Source organism: Gastrolobium bilobum, unplaced genomic scaffold, assembly GCF_033153095.1.
Source record: "Gastrolobium bilobum isolate Gb01-03AN ecotype WA unplaced genomic scaffold, APGP_CSIRO_Gbil_v1 utg1031, whole genome shotgun sequence".
Classification (NCBI taxonomy): domain Eukaryota; kingdom Viridiplantae; phylum Streptophyta; class Magnoliopsida; order Fabales; family Fabaceae; genus Gastrolobium; species Gastrolobium bilobum.
In genome coordinates this window covers 411,584-429,301 of record NW_026899326.1, presented here as the reverse complement: position 1 = coordinate 429,301, position 17,718 = coordinate 411,584, and the positions used below count along the sequence as shown (strand labels likewise).

General features: G+C 35.5%; 1 protein-coding gene across 1 annotated transcript; it reads right to left on the bottom strand.

Moving 5' to 3' along the window:
• Positions 1-6,779: 6,779 nt before the first annotated feature.
• Positions 6,780-17,066, bottom strand: LOC133289664 (protein DETOXIFICATION 16-like). The gene is made up of 8 exons (XM_061487655.1): positions 16,866-17,066; positions 15,330-15,874; positions 15,146-15,232; positions 14,955-15,011; positions 14,576-14,814; positions 7,172-7,290; positions 6,978-7,064; positions 6,780-6,860 (listed from the first exon to the last, which is right to left on the bottom strand). The coding sequence occupies exons 1-8, from the start codon at positions 17,064-17,066 to the stop codon at positions 6,780-6,782; spliced, it is 1,416 nt and encodes a 471-aa protein (XP_061343639.1).
• Positions 17,067-17,718: the final 652 nt, after the last annotated feature.

The window sequence follows — 17,718 nt, the reverse complement described above, 5'->3', positions numbered from 1 at the left end:
GCCACTTTGTTAACAGCTCCGGGGTAATACTCAATGGTATAGTCAAACCCCAACAATTTCACCAGGAAGCGTTGTTGCTCTGGGGTTTGAATTACCTGAGCCATAAACTCCTTGATGTTGTGCTGATCCGTTCGTATGGTAAATTTGTTGCCCAACAAATATTGGTGAAATTTTGCAACACTCTCAGTGATGGCAAACAGCTCTCGGACATAAGTTGACGACTGCTGCAGTTTGGTGGACAGTTTTCGACTGAAGTAAGCTATTGGTTGGTTAATTTGGCTAAGCAGGGCTCCAATCCCAATTCCGGATGCATCAGTCGTCAGCACAAAAGGCTCACTAAAATTTGGTAAGGCTAACACTGGGGGGTTCGATAGGACTTCTTTGAGTTCGTTCATGGCCTGAGTAGCAGATGGACTCCACTGAAAACCATCCTTCTAGAGGAGTGTGGTCAAAGGAGCTGCCAGTTGGGAAAATCCTTTGACAAACTTCCTATAATACCCGACCAGCCCAAGGAATCCTCTCAGTTGCTTTACTGTTGTTGGTGTCTTCCAATCCATGATTGCTTGGATCTTTTTTGCATCTGGTCGTATCCCCATGGCTCCTACTACATGCCCCAAATATTCTACCTCCAATTGAGCAAATGGGCACTTCTCCCTTTTAGCATAAAGCTGGTTCTGCTGTAAGCAATGAAGCACAGTCCAGAGATGCTCCAAATGTCCATTAGTGTCCTGCTATAAACTAAAATGTCATCAAAGAAAACAATTACAAATTTCCTCAAAAAGGGCTTAAGTACTGAGTTCATGATCCATTGGAATGTAGCCGGTGCGTTGGTGAGGCCAAATGGCATGACCACAAACTCATAGTGGCCTTCATGAGTACGAAACGCCGTCTTGTAAATATCGGTTTCAGCCATGCGGATTTGGTGGTATCCTGACCGCAAGTCTATCTTTGAAAATGCTGTGGCGCCTGCCAGTTCATCTAGCATCTCATCTACGGTTGGAATGGGGAACCAATTGGCTATAGTCACCTGATTGAGAGCCCTATAGTCAACACAGAGCATCCAGGTCCCATCCTTCTTCTTGACCAATAGGACAGGGGACGAGAAAGGACTAAGACTGTGGCGAATCATTCCTGTTTCTAGCATCTCTTTTGCCAATTTCTCTATCTATATATTTTGAAAATGTGGGTACCAATATGGTCTGACATTAACTGCTGTGGTTGCAGGTTCTAGGTGTATTCGGTGGTCCTCCTCTTGGAAAGGGGGCAAGCTCGAAGGCTTTTCAAAAATATCATCGAATTCATGCAGGACCTGTTGCACCCGTGCATCCAACTCTTGGTTTTCTGGCTGGAAATCCTTGCTGGTGTGTTCTATAGTTTGTAGCTGGTATAGACAAGCAACTGAGTGGGATGATGTCAATCGGCGTAACTGATTCAGCTAAATTGCTTCCATGGCCATGTTGGACTCTCCTTGAATTTCCACCCTGCAGCCATCCTTCTCAAACTTCGTAACTAGCTGCTTATAGTTGATGGTCACATCTCCCCATTCAGAGAGCCATTGTACACCTAAAACAACTTCATCTCCTTGAATTGGCAACACGAACAAGTCAGTACAAAACTCATGGCCTTGTATTTCTAGGGGAACATGTGCACACACTCCCAAACAATTCATCACCTCTCCATTGCCTACCAATACTTGAAATTTCTGGGTTGGCTTGGTTTCCAGGCCCAAAAAATTCACCAATCGCTCCTGTATAAAATTATGAGTGGAGCCCCCATCGACTAAGATTTGCACTGCTGTTTTGTTGATTCGGCCTGTAACCCGTAAGGTGCTAGTGGAGTGTTGACCAGCCATGGCATGCAAGCTGATCTCAGGCATGACATTGTCTTCTCCTCCAATCTTCTCATTATCAACCTTATGCTCTAGCTCTAAGTCACGCACATCAGTCTCCACTGTATCACCTTCTTCATCTTGTACCACCAGAATGAACATCTTCCCTTTACATATGTGATTTTTGTTGTATTTTTCATCGCAGTAAAAATGCAATCCCTTCTCCCTCCTTTCTGCCATTTCTGCTGATGACAGCCTTTTGATTAGTATGCTTTCTTTTTTTGGCATCGTGCTTAGAGCATTAGACCTTGGGGGTGCAGGTAAAAGTCCAGTTTGGCTGACATTACTAGAACCAAGGCTGTTTCTGTTGTAATATGATCTCGCAGTACTTCTATCATTAATTTTGTCTTCTATTAACATAGCTAAGTCGATGGCTTGTTCTAAGGTTGCAGGTAAATGCATATGGACCTCCTTACGTATCTCAGGCTTCAGACCAGATTCGAAGTAGCTTTAAAGGCTGATATCGTCGATCCCGATCACCTGGTTAGCCAATTGCTCAAACCGAGTTTGATACTCAGTCACCGTGGCTACTTGAGTCAGACGACCAAGCTCTCCTCTCAGATCACGATAGCATGAAGGTCCAAATCTGGCGCGTAATGTTACCAAGAATTGTTCCCACGTCCGCAATCTGCCATTGCGATCTATCCAGTGATACCATTCCTCCGCATATCCATCCATGTGGAAAGAAGTCAGCGTGAATTTCTCGACATCAGTGAGGTTATGAAACCCATAGAACTGTTGGATTTTGTGGATCCATGGTTCCAGATTTCCACCAGAAAAATGCGGTATGGTAAGTTTCACTGACTTGAATGCATTTGCTCCAAAGAAATCTCCCAAACCTCCGTGCGATGCACCTTCTACTTTGTTCTTGCTTTTCTGATTCTGATCCAATTTTTCCTCCAGCAAGGCTAACTTCAAATTCATCTCCTTCAACAGGTTACCTAGAGAATTAAACTGATCGTCATGATGTGATAATCGGTTCAAGCATTCGTCAATGGTTGTTTGCTTAGCAGAGCTGCGAGTTCCTTCTGCCATAGTGTAGATCAGAAGTTCAACTCTCAATGAAAGCACCAAATTGATAGCCTTAAGCTATTGATTCACAATATTAACAGAAATTCAGAATATAATTTGTATTATAACTCAGCAATTCGAGTTTGCTGATTACTCCAGAGATTAAAGTTGAGAGAGAAGACAAGTTTGTTACAGAATTTCGATACCCTCTTCCTCACACTTATACTTCCTATTATACGACAAAAGGAAATTGCTAATTGGGCCAAAAGGCTTGACTTCATTAGCGAAAAAGGAAATTGCGAAATGGGCTAGGATATTGGCACAGATAATAGGTAGCAGTAAATCACGTGACCGACCCAAGGAGAAATGTTGAGTCTCCCACCGCCACCTGTCATCCACGTGTTCCCAGCACATAGTCTTTGGTCCACTTGACTGGTACCTTAACTCGATGACTTCTCCTAGTTGGTACTTCCATCTTCTGATCTGATCTCTTCCCCTCTGTTTCTTTTTCTCTTCCCACATTACCGTCTGTGCCTCTTCCTTCATGTTGCAGGTCCCTATCACCTACCTTCCACTTCAAGAGCACTGCCTTCAAGGCTTATATTGTTTAGGAAAAATGTTTGTCATTTCAAGTAAAGTAGTAGTGTTTTATTTAATATTTAAAATAAAAAAATCTGTCAATAACTTTCCAATCTTCCTCGTCATGGTTTTTTATTTTGTAACTTTTTTTCTCACAACATTAGAACATAATAATTTTAATTAAAATGACATAATTCTATGTCCGGACAAATACTTTTCCCATTGTTTATACACTACTAGAAAAGTCAAAATTATGACTGAAAATATTCCGTCAAAATTAAAGACGAAAATTTTGACAAAAAACATATTCGGTCGAAGGTTTCGACGAAAATATTATTCCTTCGAAAATCATACAAGACTCTTTCGATTATTATACGACAAAGACTTTTGTATATATAAGACTCTTTTCATTATTATATAACAGAGACTTCTGTACACATAATTATATTAAGATCATATGATTTTGATATGTTATTTACTTTAATTATATTTGTTTATCAGGTGCAAAACATAAATTGGTATTAATCTAGTAGAGAGAAATTAATTTTTTTTTGAAAGAAAAAAAATTCCGTAGAAAATTGAGGCAATAGTTTTCGACGGAATTTTATTTATTTTCCGTGAAAATTTTTGACGGAATTTGTTTTCGGTCGAAAATTAACAAAATATTTTTCAACGAAATTTTATTCATTTTTCGTTGAAAAATTTCGACAAAATTATTTTTCCATTGAAAATTAATACAAGATTTTTCAATGGAATTTCATTTATTTTTCATTTAAACATTCTATAGAAATTATTTCGTTGAAAATTTTCGACGAAATCCTTAATTCCGTTGAAAAAATTGTTACTCACGAAGAGATATTCGATGGTTTCATTTTCTTCGATAATTTCGTCGAAAACTTTATTTTCGATGAAATTTTAATCATTTTTTACAGAATTTTTATGTCAAAAAAATACATTTTTTAATAATGATATTAGTAGTTATTGCGTTAAAAATGAACAACACAACAACAACAACAATAATAATAATAATAGTAATAACAGTTAATGTTACATGTCACATAAACTAATAATTATATAGTAGTTAGTGTGACAGGTCGGCAAGGAGAGTCCACAGCGGGGACTATTACCAATGAACTAAGTTATACTAACCACATTGTAACTCTCTCAATTTTTTAATAATAATAATAATAATAAATTATTGAAAACAAAACTCGAAAAAAATTATAATTCAATCATAAATAACACTAAAAAAAATTATAATTCAATCTTAAACAATACTCCAAAAATCATAATTCAATTATAAAAATGGTTTAGGTTATGTTTTGATGAAAAAAACGGAAAGTAATTTCCTATACTTCTAGACAATTCCCAGACCAAAAATTACCTTACTCATGATATTGAATTAATAGCAATAGTGTTTGCCTTAAAAATGTGGAGATATTACTTGTATGAAGTGAAATTTAAGTCTTTAATGATTACAAAACCCTTAAGTATTTGTTTGACAAAAAAAAAATTTGATTACGAGGCAAAGAAAAGAAGATAGATAAAATTTCTAAAGGAATACCACCCTAATAAGACAAATATAGTTATAGATATCCTTAATCGTAAGTCCTTACACTTATCTCATATAATGGTTGAAGAGTGGGAATTGATAGAAAAGTTTAAAGAAATGAACTTATCAATAATCTTGAGTCCAAACAGTTCAACTATTAATATGGAAAATTCTAAATTTAATCAATGTAACATGCATAAGGAAATTAACGAGGAAGGACAATACTTGATTTTAATGATGAGAGACAAGTTGACTAATCTTATTAAATAAAAACAAAAAATTCATTATTTTATAAAAATAAAATTATCATAAACATAAAAAATTTATTATATTTTTTTTTGATACACAAGTATATAAGAATTTTATAAAGATTATAATTTATTTAAATAATAAATAAGTATAATGAAAACCAACTTATGTATAATATGTTCAATTCTTTTTAAATTAAAAGTTTTCTTTAATTATTTTATATGATGTATTTTTTATCCATTTTACTTTTATTCAATGAATGAATCCATATATTAAATATTTTAGCTTATTTTAATAAGTAATTTAGTAATTAATAATTAATGAATATAATCAATAATAAAGCAAAGTCCTTTCTCTTTATTAAAGCAAAATCTTTCTTCATTAAGGTTAACCTCCATCCTTCTCTATAATTTTAAGTTATTAATAGGATTAAATTATTTGACTAAAAAATAGTTAAAGCTTAAGCTTGTATCAATTAACAAACTAGGCAAAATTTTAACTTACTATAAGTTGTTAATCAGAGCATGAATTAGGTTTATACTTGGAGGCAACTGGTTAGTTTTCCGAACTCCTTTGTACATTGTAGAAAATACTCTTTAGGATTAAGGCTACTCCAGAGTTTGGGACGAGTCTATAATTAAAGTTTTAAACTTCTCTTAAAGATGATACTGAAAAGTATCAAATATATGCTCTCATTCCCACCTGCTCAGCTTCCATACGCTAATTGAGCTATCATCTTTTGATATTGTAGAAAGTACTCTTGAATATGGACAAAAGCACCCTTTCATTTTCTCCTTGCTGACCTTAATAAAGATCCGTTGTCATCATTTGATAAGAACTATATAAAAGCTTTGTTCATATATGAATAAAAAGATACAAATGCAATAGTGTATATGCATAAAGAATATATCGTATATCAGTTTGTCCAGTATATTCTTATCCAAAATACCATTGAAGGGAACCATTTTAAGCAAGAAAAACCGTTCATACAAGAGTCGTGACTTTTTTGTTTCGTTTGTATCGAGATGTCTCCGAGGTTTGAGAGCTTCTTATGGGAATTGTCCTAGGCCTGCTTTTCTGATTAAAAAAAGTTATTTTGTCCTCCCATGATACAAAGAAAAATGAAACAATTTTTTTTAAGTCCAAATCCTCGAGACACATGTAAGAGTCTTTAGAATAAATAATACAACTTGTTAGAATATATGAAAAATATATTATAATATCTTAATTATATTTTAGAATAGATTGGTATATTTTATACAGTTTCTTGAGAATAATTTTTTTTATTTCTTTATAATTTAATCGTTTTTTTCTTCTTATTTTATCAAGATTTGGAGTCTGATATTACTATAAATTGGTATTTGTGCTTTGTAGTTTATTTCGAGTCAAAACAAATTAAATAAATATCTATTTCATATTATTCAGTCTAGTTCTCTCTTTCTTCTTTTTAATACATTAATTCCTATAATTTACATATATAGACCCAAGACATATCCACTTCTAAGATGGTAATGTTGGATCTCCCTTTGACAACTCCGGAGGGATTTTGATGTCGTTGACTCTCATTGCTGCCTTATTTGCCTAAAAAAGATGCAAATGGTGTTAATCGTTGTTGGAGAAGAAATTCCAAAAAAGAGCTAGATTTTGTGACTTGTTCAACAAAGCAACTAATAAGTGTATATGGAATTGATGCCTTACTTCTTTCTCCCAGCTAGTTCGAATGGTAATGAAACCAAAAAGTATCACTTGCACGATGAATGCAAAGACAATCCCCAACCAAAGGCCCTATTATTTCAAACATGTGCATTAGCCAAATCTATGTGAAGAGCACAATTACAAGTTGCAATAATTATAAAGAGTAAAGACCAGAAATAAATTATGTGCTAAGTTACCTTCCCTTTCATGTGGAAAACAAAAGCTAATACCATCGAAGAAGGAACTCCCACGAAATAAAATGATCCAAGATTCACATATGCACCAATTTTCTGCCAACCAGAACCTCTTGCAATCCCTTGTTCCCCACCATAAATTGATTGTGTTAATACCATAACCAAAATCGTTTTGTACTGAAACATTTAAATGCATGTACGTCCTAGCTAAGAAACCTTTTCCTTTGCATGGAAATTCTTGTTGTGTTTTGCGAGATGAAGATTTTGTTGGGGGAAATGTAATTAATTACCGTGTGTTAATAATTTGTGTTCTAGAAATTGAAAAGAAAAAATAAACATGAAATTCAATACAATATCAGAATTCAAGGAAACTGATGAGATAGATGAATTTATCACCAATACAAGAAAATTTCGAGCCCAACACGTTGTTTTTTTAAGGCGATTTATCCTCTCTATTGGTGCCCAAAGTCATTGGAAAATTAACTCCCAGGATAAAACAAAATTCATCTTTTGAATATTGATACTTCCAATCAAGAGCCCCCTCCGGAAGTTAGAAGAACCGTAATGGAATATGAAGATGTAAATGTATATGAATATGCAAAAAACCAATAGGGAAAATCAAAATCCTAATTTTTTTGATTCCTTTCTGTTATGTTTATTTTCCTAAACACATATATTTTTCATACTTGACTGATACTGCCATTTGGTATTAGTCTCATTTGATATATGTTTGTGGGCCATTGGCTTCATTATGTTTACTTTATCTCTACGGCCCAAATTGATTACTCTTGCTGGCTATTAGCATTTAGCACCAACATACAAAACGCATCGTTTTGTTTGTTACGGTGTGATTGCTATCAAACTGTGATACATATTCGTGTTGCCACAGTGGCATTATTCATTAAGCTGATTCATTGTGTGCCATACGGAAAAGTTGGGGTTTTCATCTTTTCGTTGAAGTTCTCTGCAGAAAGAATATCTTAGGGTTTCTTTGAGAGCTTGTGAGGCTTTTTTGAGAGAGTTAGACTAAGAATCTCATCTTGGTTCTCTTGAGAGATTTGATCCTGGTGAGAAGACGAAGCTTTTAATCGGTGTATTGTTGAGAGATTCTACCAACAGTGGTGGAAAGGCTGAACCTGGTGACGTTCCTCTTTGGACAAGAAGAACGCATGATAATGAGGAGCTGGACGCATTGGATGAAGATGCTGGCTAATTGATTTGGTGAAGTCCTTCCAGTTAATTTTTATGCTGTTGTTTTCAATCTTTAAATACATGTGATGTATTTGTTCGGGTGTTTTAATTCCTGATGCATTACTGTAGTCTTGCTTATTCTTTCTCTGTTATATGCCTTGTATAAGCTGTATTGGTAGAGTTACATGTTTAGGATCTTGAACTCGTTGTACCTGTTATCTGTTTTCTGAATAAGAGTGCATGCTAGAGGGCGTTTGACCCTCACTGGCCAACTTGGATGTAGGAAATTCTTATACAAAGAATTTCTGAACCAAGTATAAATCTCTTGTGTGTTGTTTCTTATGTTTTCTGTTTCTGTTAGTTCGATTAGTGGGCTGATTCTTGGTAGCTCTATACCAAGAATTGTAACAAGTGGTATCAAGAGCTTAGGTTCTTGGTTCCTTTTTTCTTCTGGTCAGTATCTGTTTCTGTTCCGTGTTTTCTGTCTTTTTCCCTCTGGTCCTCGTCCTATCTGCTGTTGGAAGCTGAAGAGGATGGGTATCACCAAGGTTGAGGTGGAGAAGTTTGATGGGAGGGGTGACTTTAACATGTGGAAGATCAAGATGATGGCTGTCTTGGTCCAACAGAAGTGTGAGGATGTTGTTGGTCCTGAAAAGGATCTTCCTAATTCCCTGACACCTAAGGAACTAAAAGACTTAATGGCTTTAGCTCATAGTCTAATTGTTGTAAATCTGTCTGATAGTGTCCTTAGGCGTGTTTGTAAGATAACTAATCCTAGAGAGCTTTGGGAAAAGCTTAAGGCTCTCTATCAAACTAAATCTGCCCCAAACAAGATGTTTTTGAAGGAGAAATTCTTTTCCTTCAAGATGGATCCTTCTAAGTTCCTGGAGGACAATCTTGATGAGTTTAACAAACTCACCTTAGATCTGGATAATGCTGGGGCAACTGCCTCAAATGAGGATCAAATTTTGATCCTCTTGAATTCTATTCCAGATTCTTATAGGGGTGTAAAAGATGCTATAAAATACAGCAAAGGGGGAATGGACTTAGATGAGATAACTGAAGCTTTGAAAGCAAGGGAGGTTGAAATACTCTCCCATAAAAAGTCCCATGCTGAGGGGCTGGTTGTGAAGGGTAAAGGGAACAAGAAGGGGAAATTTAAAAATAAATGGAAGGGAAACAATAATGTATCCCAACCTAACCAGAACACACAAGGTAATAAAAATAAGGAGCAGTCAAAAGGTAAACTTACCTGCTGGTTGTGTCATAAAGAGGGGCATATCAAGAAGAATTGCCCTGAAAATAATAAGGGAGCTGCAAAGGCAGCAACCAAGACTGAGTATGCAAATTTACTTAGCGGGTATGAGGGTGCTGAAGTCCTTATGGTGTCTAATAAGGGCTTTGAGGCTGAATGAGTTATGGATTCAGGTTGCACTTTTCACATGACTCTTAGGAAGGAGTGGCTTGCTGGTTTAAGGTTCCAAAAGGGTGGAAAGGTCCTTATGGGGAATGACCAGGTCTATCAAATAGAAGGGATTGGGGCTGTCAAGTTTCTAATGGCTGATGGCAGCCATAAAATCCTCAAAGAAGTGAGGTATGTCCCTGACTTGAGGAGAAATTTAATTTCTCTAGGTATGATTGAGTCAAGTGGGCTGTTATTCAAGAGTGAGCAAGGTTCACTCACTGTTCTTAAGGGTAGTGAAATTTTAATGGAAGGAAGGTTGATTAATGGCCTGTATATATTACAGGGCCATGCTATTTCATCCGAAAGCTGTATAACAGCAGCCAAGGATGATGAATATGTTCTCTGGCATAAGAGAATGGGTCATATTAGCAACCAGGGTCTGTCTGAGTTATGTAAACAAGGCATTATAAGTTCTAAGAAAGTAACTTGTGTTGAATTTTGTGAAAATTGTATTTTAGGAAAAACACACAAGTTACCTTTTCCTAGTTCTTCAAATTTTTCTAAATCTGTCCTTGATTACATACACTCTGATTTGTGGGCATCTCCTAATGTTCCCCCTCTCTCTCTGGTTGCCATTACTTCCTTTCGGTTGTGGATTCATACTCTAGAAGAGTATGGACCATGTTCTTGAAGCAAAAGGATCAAGCCTTTGATAGCTTCAAGAATTGGAAGACCCTTGTAGAGAATGAAACTGATAAGAAAGTCAAGGTCCTAAGGACTGATAATGGGCTTGAGTTTTGCAATAATCAATTTTTTGATTTTTGCAATGAGCATGGTATTAAGAGGCACAGAACTTGTGCTGAAACACCCCAACAAAATGGGGTGGCTGAAAGGATGAATAGAACCATCCTAAATAAGGTCAGATGTATGCTGGCTGAATCTGGTCTCCCTAAATCTTTTTGGGCTGAGGCTGTCAGTCTGTTACCTTATAAATAGGAGCCCATCCACTGTTATAGGTCTTAAAACCCCTATGGAGCTTTGGTCTAGTAAGCCACCAAGTCTAGGACACTTAAAACCATTTGGTTGTCTTGCATACATGCATGTAAAACAAGATAAGTTGAGTCCTAGAGCTGTTAAATCTGTCTTTGTTGGTTATCCTTCAGGTGTTAAGGGATATAAGCTATGGCTCATAGCTGAAAGGAAGTGTGTCATAAGTAGAGATGTGATTTTCGAAGAAAACACATTCTATAAAGACATATCCAAGCTTAGTGACAAAGAGCATCCTCCTAGGACTGTTGAGTTGGAGGTGGAGCTGCCCAACAACACTGGGCAGCAACATGATGTGGCTGAAAATGAACAACAGCACACTGTTGCTGAAGTTCAAGATGATGGGAATGACATTCCCATTGAGGAGCATGATGTGGAAGTGGATAGAGATAATCTAGAGGACTATTTGCTATCTAGGGATAGGACTAGGAGGAGTATAAGACCTCCAAGTTGTTTTGCTCATGCAGATGTCATTGCATTTGCACTCCAAGTAGGAGATATGCTGGAGTTTAATGAACCCAGCTCATACCAAGAGGCTATGAGGTTGGATTCTAAAATTCATTGGCTAAAAGCCATGAAGGAAGAGATGGAGTCTCTTGAGAAAAATAAGACTTGAGTTTTGGTGGAGCGTCCAAAGAACAAGAAGGTAATTGGATGCAAGTGGATTTTTAAAAGGAAGCCAGAAATCCCAGGTGTTGAAGCTGCCAGGTTTAAGGCAAGGGTTGTTGCTAAGGGTTTTTCACAAGTTGAGGGGGTTGACTACAATGAAATTTTTTCCCCTGTTGTGAAACATGTTTCTATTAGGCTTATTCTTTCAGTTGTTACAATTCATGATTTAGAATTGGAACAATTGGATGTCAAGACTGCCTTCTTGCATGGCAGCCTTGAAGAGCTCATATTCATGGAACAACCCGAAAGATTTATAAAAAAGGGGGCTGAGAACAAAGTGTGCCTTTTGAAAAAGTCCCTTTATGGGTTAAAACAAGCCCCTAGGCAGTGGTATAAAAGGTTTGATGATTTTGTTTTGTCCAAAGGCTTTAATAGGAGTAGTTTTGATCATTGTGTGTACTTTAAACAATTGCATGATGACTGTTTTATCTACTTGTTGATTTATGTTGATGACATGTTAATTGCATCTAAGGACATAAATGAAATTAATAATTTGAAATCTTTGTTGAAAAAGGAATTTGAGATGAAATTCCTTGGTCCAGCCAAGAGGATACTTGGCATGGACATTACAAGGACTAGAGATGAGAGGAAATTGACTCTCTCTCAATCTGAGTATGTGAAAAAGGTCTTAAAGACCTTTGACATGTACCTGGCCAAACTTGTAAGTGTTCCCCTTGCTGGTCACTTCAGGTTGAAGGCTGTTGATGGTGAGTTAGCCTCGGATGAGGCTTCCTTTATGTGCAATATTCCATATTCTAATGTTGTTGGATGCCTAATGTATGCCATGATAGGTTCTAGGCTTGATATTGCATATGGTGTTAGTGTAGTAAGTAGATACATGAGTAAACCATCTAAGGAACATTGGAATGCTGTGAAATGGTTGCTTAGATACCTTAGTGGCTCTGTTGATTGCTGCATTCATTATACTGCTGAAAACTCAGTTAATTGTGATATTACTGGTTATTGTGATTCTGACTATGATGCTGATCTTGATAAAAGAAGGTCTCTAACTAGTTTTGTTTTTTGTGTGGGAGGAAATGTGGTGAGCTGGAAGGCAAGCTTGCAACACATTGTGGCACTCTCCACAACTGAAGCAGAGTATGTGGCTCTCACAGAAGCTGTCAAGGAGGCAATGTGGCTACATGGAATTGTCTCTGAGTTGGGTCTAGGTAAGGACCCTCCTAAGGTATTTTCTGATTCACAATCTGCCATACACTTGTCCAAAAATGGTGCATACCATGAAAGGACCAAACATATAGATGTTAGGTTGCATTTCATAAGGGAAATAATTAGTAATGGTTAGGTTAGTGTGAATAAAATATCAACTGAAATTAATCCTGCAGATATTTTGACTAAGACTGTTCCTCTTAGTAAATTTAGGGAGGCTCTAAATTTGTTAAAAATAAAACCTCCCTAAATTGCATGCATAGCATAGGCCTTGGGTTAAACGCCATAAAACTTTGGTGTGCACTTTTGTTCTGTTTAGTAAATAGGTGGAGATTTGTTATGTTTATTTTCCTAAACACATATATTTTTCATACTTGACTGATACTGCCATTTGGTATTAGTCTCATTTGATATATATTTGTGGGCCATTGGCTTCATTATGTTTACTTTATCTCTACGGCCCAAATTGATTACCCTTGCTGGCTATTAGCATTTAGCACCAACATACAAAACGCATCGTTTTGTTTGTTACGGTGTGATTGCTATCAAACTGTGATACATATTCGTGTTGCCACAATGGCATTATTCCTTAAGCTGATTCATTGTGTGCCATACGGAAAAGTTGGGGTTTTCATCTTTTCGTTGAAGTTCTCTGCAGAAAGAATATCTTAGGGTTTCTTTGAGAGCTTGTGAGGCTTTTTTGAGAGAGTTAAACTAAGAATCTCATCTTGGTTCTCTTGAGAGATTTGATCCTGGTGAGAAGACGAAGCTTTTAATCGGTGTATTGTTGAGAGATTCTACCAACAGTGGTGGAAAGGCTGAACCTGGTGACGTTCCTCTTTGGACAAGAAGAACGCATGATAATGAGGAGCTGGGCGCATTGGATGAAGATGCTGGCTAATTGATTTGGTGAAGTCCTTCCAGTTAATTTTTATGCTGTTGTTTTCAATCTTTAAATACATGTGATGTATTTGTTCGGGTGTTTTAATTCCTGATGCATTACTGTAGTCTTGCTTATTCTTTCTCTGTTATATGCCTTGTATAAGCTGTATTGGTAGAGTTACATGTTTAGGATCTTGAACTCGTTGTACCTGTTATCTGTTTTCTGAATAAGAGTGCATGCTAGAGGGCGTTTGACCCTCACTGGCCAACTTGGATGTAGGAAATTCTTATACAAAGAATTTCTGAACCAAGTATAAATCTCTTGTGTGTTGTTTCTTATGTTTTCTGTTTCTGTTAGTTCGATTAGTGGGCTGATTCTTGGTAGCTCTATACCAAGAATTGTAACACTTTCATATTTATAAGATCATGATTTTAATCACCTAGGGGATTATTGAAATTAGTTTTGAATTAATTTTATTGATGATACGTGTCTCTTCGCATTAAAACTGCAACCCTACTAGTTTTTTCTAGCATAATTATTACCATTTTCATCCTTCAACTCCAATGTGATTGGTCATACGATTGTGTTTGAGGAGCCTTTTGATTTGAAGTGTCTTAATTTTCAAGATATGAAATCTGTCATTCAAATTATGTTACAGAATAATATAAATTATTATAAAGGTTCTCACTCAATATCTTGAGGTTATTTGAATTGATTCTTTACATGGTATTAGAGTTTTAGTAACCACCTCCCATCACTTTCTAGTGAAATTAAATAAGCACATAAACCAAAAATTGAGCCTGTGTAATTAATATCCACGTTTTAAGTCCAAAGAGCTCTTGCGTGAAGGAGTTTGTTAGATAATAATATAAACCATTAAAAAGGTCTTTACCCAATAAATTTTTTGGTTGAATTGATTTTGTGTTAAGATTTTAGGTTGAATTGATTTTGTGTCGAAGCAATTATTAAATACATATTTTATCCTCTCATGATTATTTGACGTAATTTTTCAACAGATTTCAACGTAGGAAATTAATTTGGATACCTGAAAGGACACTTTGAATCCCATCAAGGAAGCTGGATATAGCAAGAATGGGCATCATGGCTTCTACATATTTGATAACTTCTGTTTCGCTGCTGTAAAGATTGCCCCATATTTTTCTTATCAGAATCATCACTAATACAATCATAATACCCACAACAAGGGCAAGGAAAAGAGCAACCCGAACTGCAAGAATTGCAGCTTGTGGATGACCAGCCCCTAGTTCATTTGAGACCCTTGTGCTGCAAATTGGAAAAAGTTTCTCAATATATACCATATATAGCTTCAATTTCATGCCTTAAGCATCTCAAATGATACAACTGAATGAAAAACTCATTTACATAATGGAATTGTGTTTGATAAATGCAGTGTGTTAAGGTACCTCGCAGCACAGCTTAGTCCAAAGGGTATCATCCATGCAATTCCAAATGTATTAAGGCTGAAAACAGAAATGTCACGCTACATATTTATATAATCATATCCACAAGAAATGTTAGTTATTTCGTGAAGAAAAAAAAATAAAAAATGCAAATGGTATAGGCATTTTGTTCACACGTTTAGTTGAGTGCTAACCATATAGACAACACTGAAGTTTCTAACTCTGGATTTGGAAGAAGAGCACATAGCAGAACCATTAGTTCAAATGTCCAAGTCTTTAAGCTGGTCAATGTAGAGAGTTAAACTGAATCAGAAATATGATAAGAAGAATTATAGGACAACATGATAAGAGTATGTTACTTCAGGATCAATAATATACCAAAGCATAAGAGCTGAAGGAATTGAGATTTTAAGGAATTCTGGGATATTTTGTAGGGCCTTCTTTGATAAGCCATTCCATGATTTTTCACATGAAGTAGAAAACTTGACATAAAGTGCCATTAGCAGCACATTCACCCAATAAGATATTGAATTTGCTATGGCAGCTCCCTTACTACCAAGTCCTGATTTAGTTACAAACACCCAACATAAAAGGGTGTGAAGTAAAGCCACAACTGCGGAGCTTAGCATCATGGGGAAGACAATGTTTTGAGTTTGTAGAAACTTGAGAAGGCATTGAAGGATACCATAAGCAAAAAGGCTTGGAATCAAGTAAAAGGCATATACTCCAGCTTCCTCAGCTATGGGAACTGGTTGGTGAATTGCAATTAGAATGTTTTTGGTACATGCCCATATGATAGCTACAAAGACACTTACAAATGAGAGAACAAAGATAGCTCTCTGCAAGTGTATGCCAACCTTATGGTGCTGTTCTGCTCCAAATGACTGGCCACACAAGGTATCCAATGCACTAGCCATACCCATCTGTTAGAATTTATAACGAGTAATCAGCAAGAATAACATTTAACAATATCAACATCAATAACACCTTTATTTCAAATTAGTTGGGATGCGTGGTAGATGAATTCAAATGAAAGATACCAGAATAACATTATAAATCTCGAATTACTAAGCGAAAAAATAATGAGAAAGTTTGTTTATTTATTTACTTTTTACTATTATGAACACATTTCCTTATAAAAGCATACTCTTACCATTAACTATCTCACGTGTGCAATACCCTTTAATTCAATAACAAAAAATATTCTTACATATTTGAATCAGTCGGTTTCAATTTATTTATTTTTATGACGTTTATATTAATCGAAACTGGCCCTAGGAGATGTTAAAGTTGCACCCTTTACATAGACTTAATATATTGAAAATAAAATAAATTATCTATAGGTTTTTTTTGTTTGGTTTAGAAAATCTTATAATTAAAATATTCTAAACAGAACTTTTGACTAAAACTAAAGTGAATAAGTTGCAAAGGCTAATTTTTACAAAAAAAAAAAAAAAAAAAAAAGTTGCAAAGGCTAATCGCTGATACATAAAGTTTTGACATGTAACCACCGGAAATTTTTTTCAATGAAGCAAGAGTACCGAACTATTGTTTTTTTTTTTTTAAATAGGAAATTTTTTCATCCATTTTAACCCAAATTTTGTTTATATTTTTCTTTAAGTCTTAAGAACTTTTCCTTTTTAGTATGGATGTAGGTATTACAGTAGTGCCAAAAAAATTCTCACAACCACCAAGCACCATGTATGTGGATCAATTGATAAAGAGTTGTTCGAACTTAATTAGTGGTCTTGAGTTCGAATCTCTTGAAATGCAACTGTGTTAAAATTTTATAAGAATAATTTAGCCGCTCATATATTTTTATTTGGCTCGAATTGGACTAGTTAAATGATCCATGAAGCAATGGATAATATAAAATAAAATAAATTGAGCTACAATAAATAGAAACTTCCTTACCAACAAATTGAAACCAGTGACAGATGCAAAGGAACTGGCCACTGAAGCACCTGCAAGAGGCAATTCACCAAGATGACCCACAAACATAAGAGATATCACTTGCAAACTATACTGCAGCAGACCAACACTGAACAGAGGACCAGCCAGCCATAGTTGCTTCTTCACTTCTTCAACCACTTCCTGCTTCCAAACTCTTTTCATTCTTAATTTTCTTTTCAAGTGATGGTTCTCACTGCATTTTATTTAAATCAACACCATGAGGCACCAAACTCTAGCTTTTTGTATATGTAGTTTATCACAATTGTCAATCAAATTAAGATAATCACTAAATACAACCTAATATTCTAGAAAAAGTAGCCTAATTGGATATACAATATTTCTTATATGAAAGATAACAAGAAAATATCCATGAACTTAGTGGTAATTTGACATTACAAACATTAATTGCAAGAAATAATTAACTGGATGCTGCTTATATATAGTTAATAACTCATAATGGGGAAGTACAAAATCTTGGTAGTGGACAACTTGCAATTTTTTTTCCCATAGAAAATACAGCAAATAGGTATTACCATATTGGTGGGATCTACTTCAATAAAATTGGCACATTTGGAAAAATAAAACAAAAGAGTGAATCAAAAAAAAAAAAATTTGTTTTAAAAGTGGTAGTATATCAAGAGTCAAAAATCCTTCTAAGAAAGAGAGAAAGAGAGAGGTTATACATATGAGAATTTATAAACTGTTCTTCATTTATGGTTACCTGCTAAAAGAACGAAGGGTTCTTTATTTATATTGAAATGGGGATGTAAAATGATCTATATGAAGAGTTGAAGCCTTTTGAAAATGGACATAA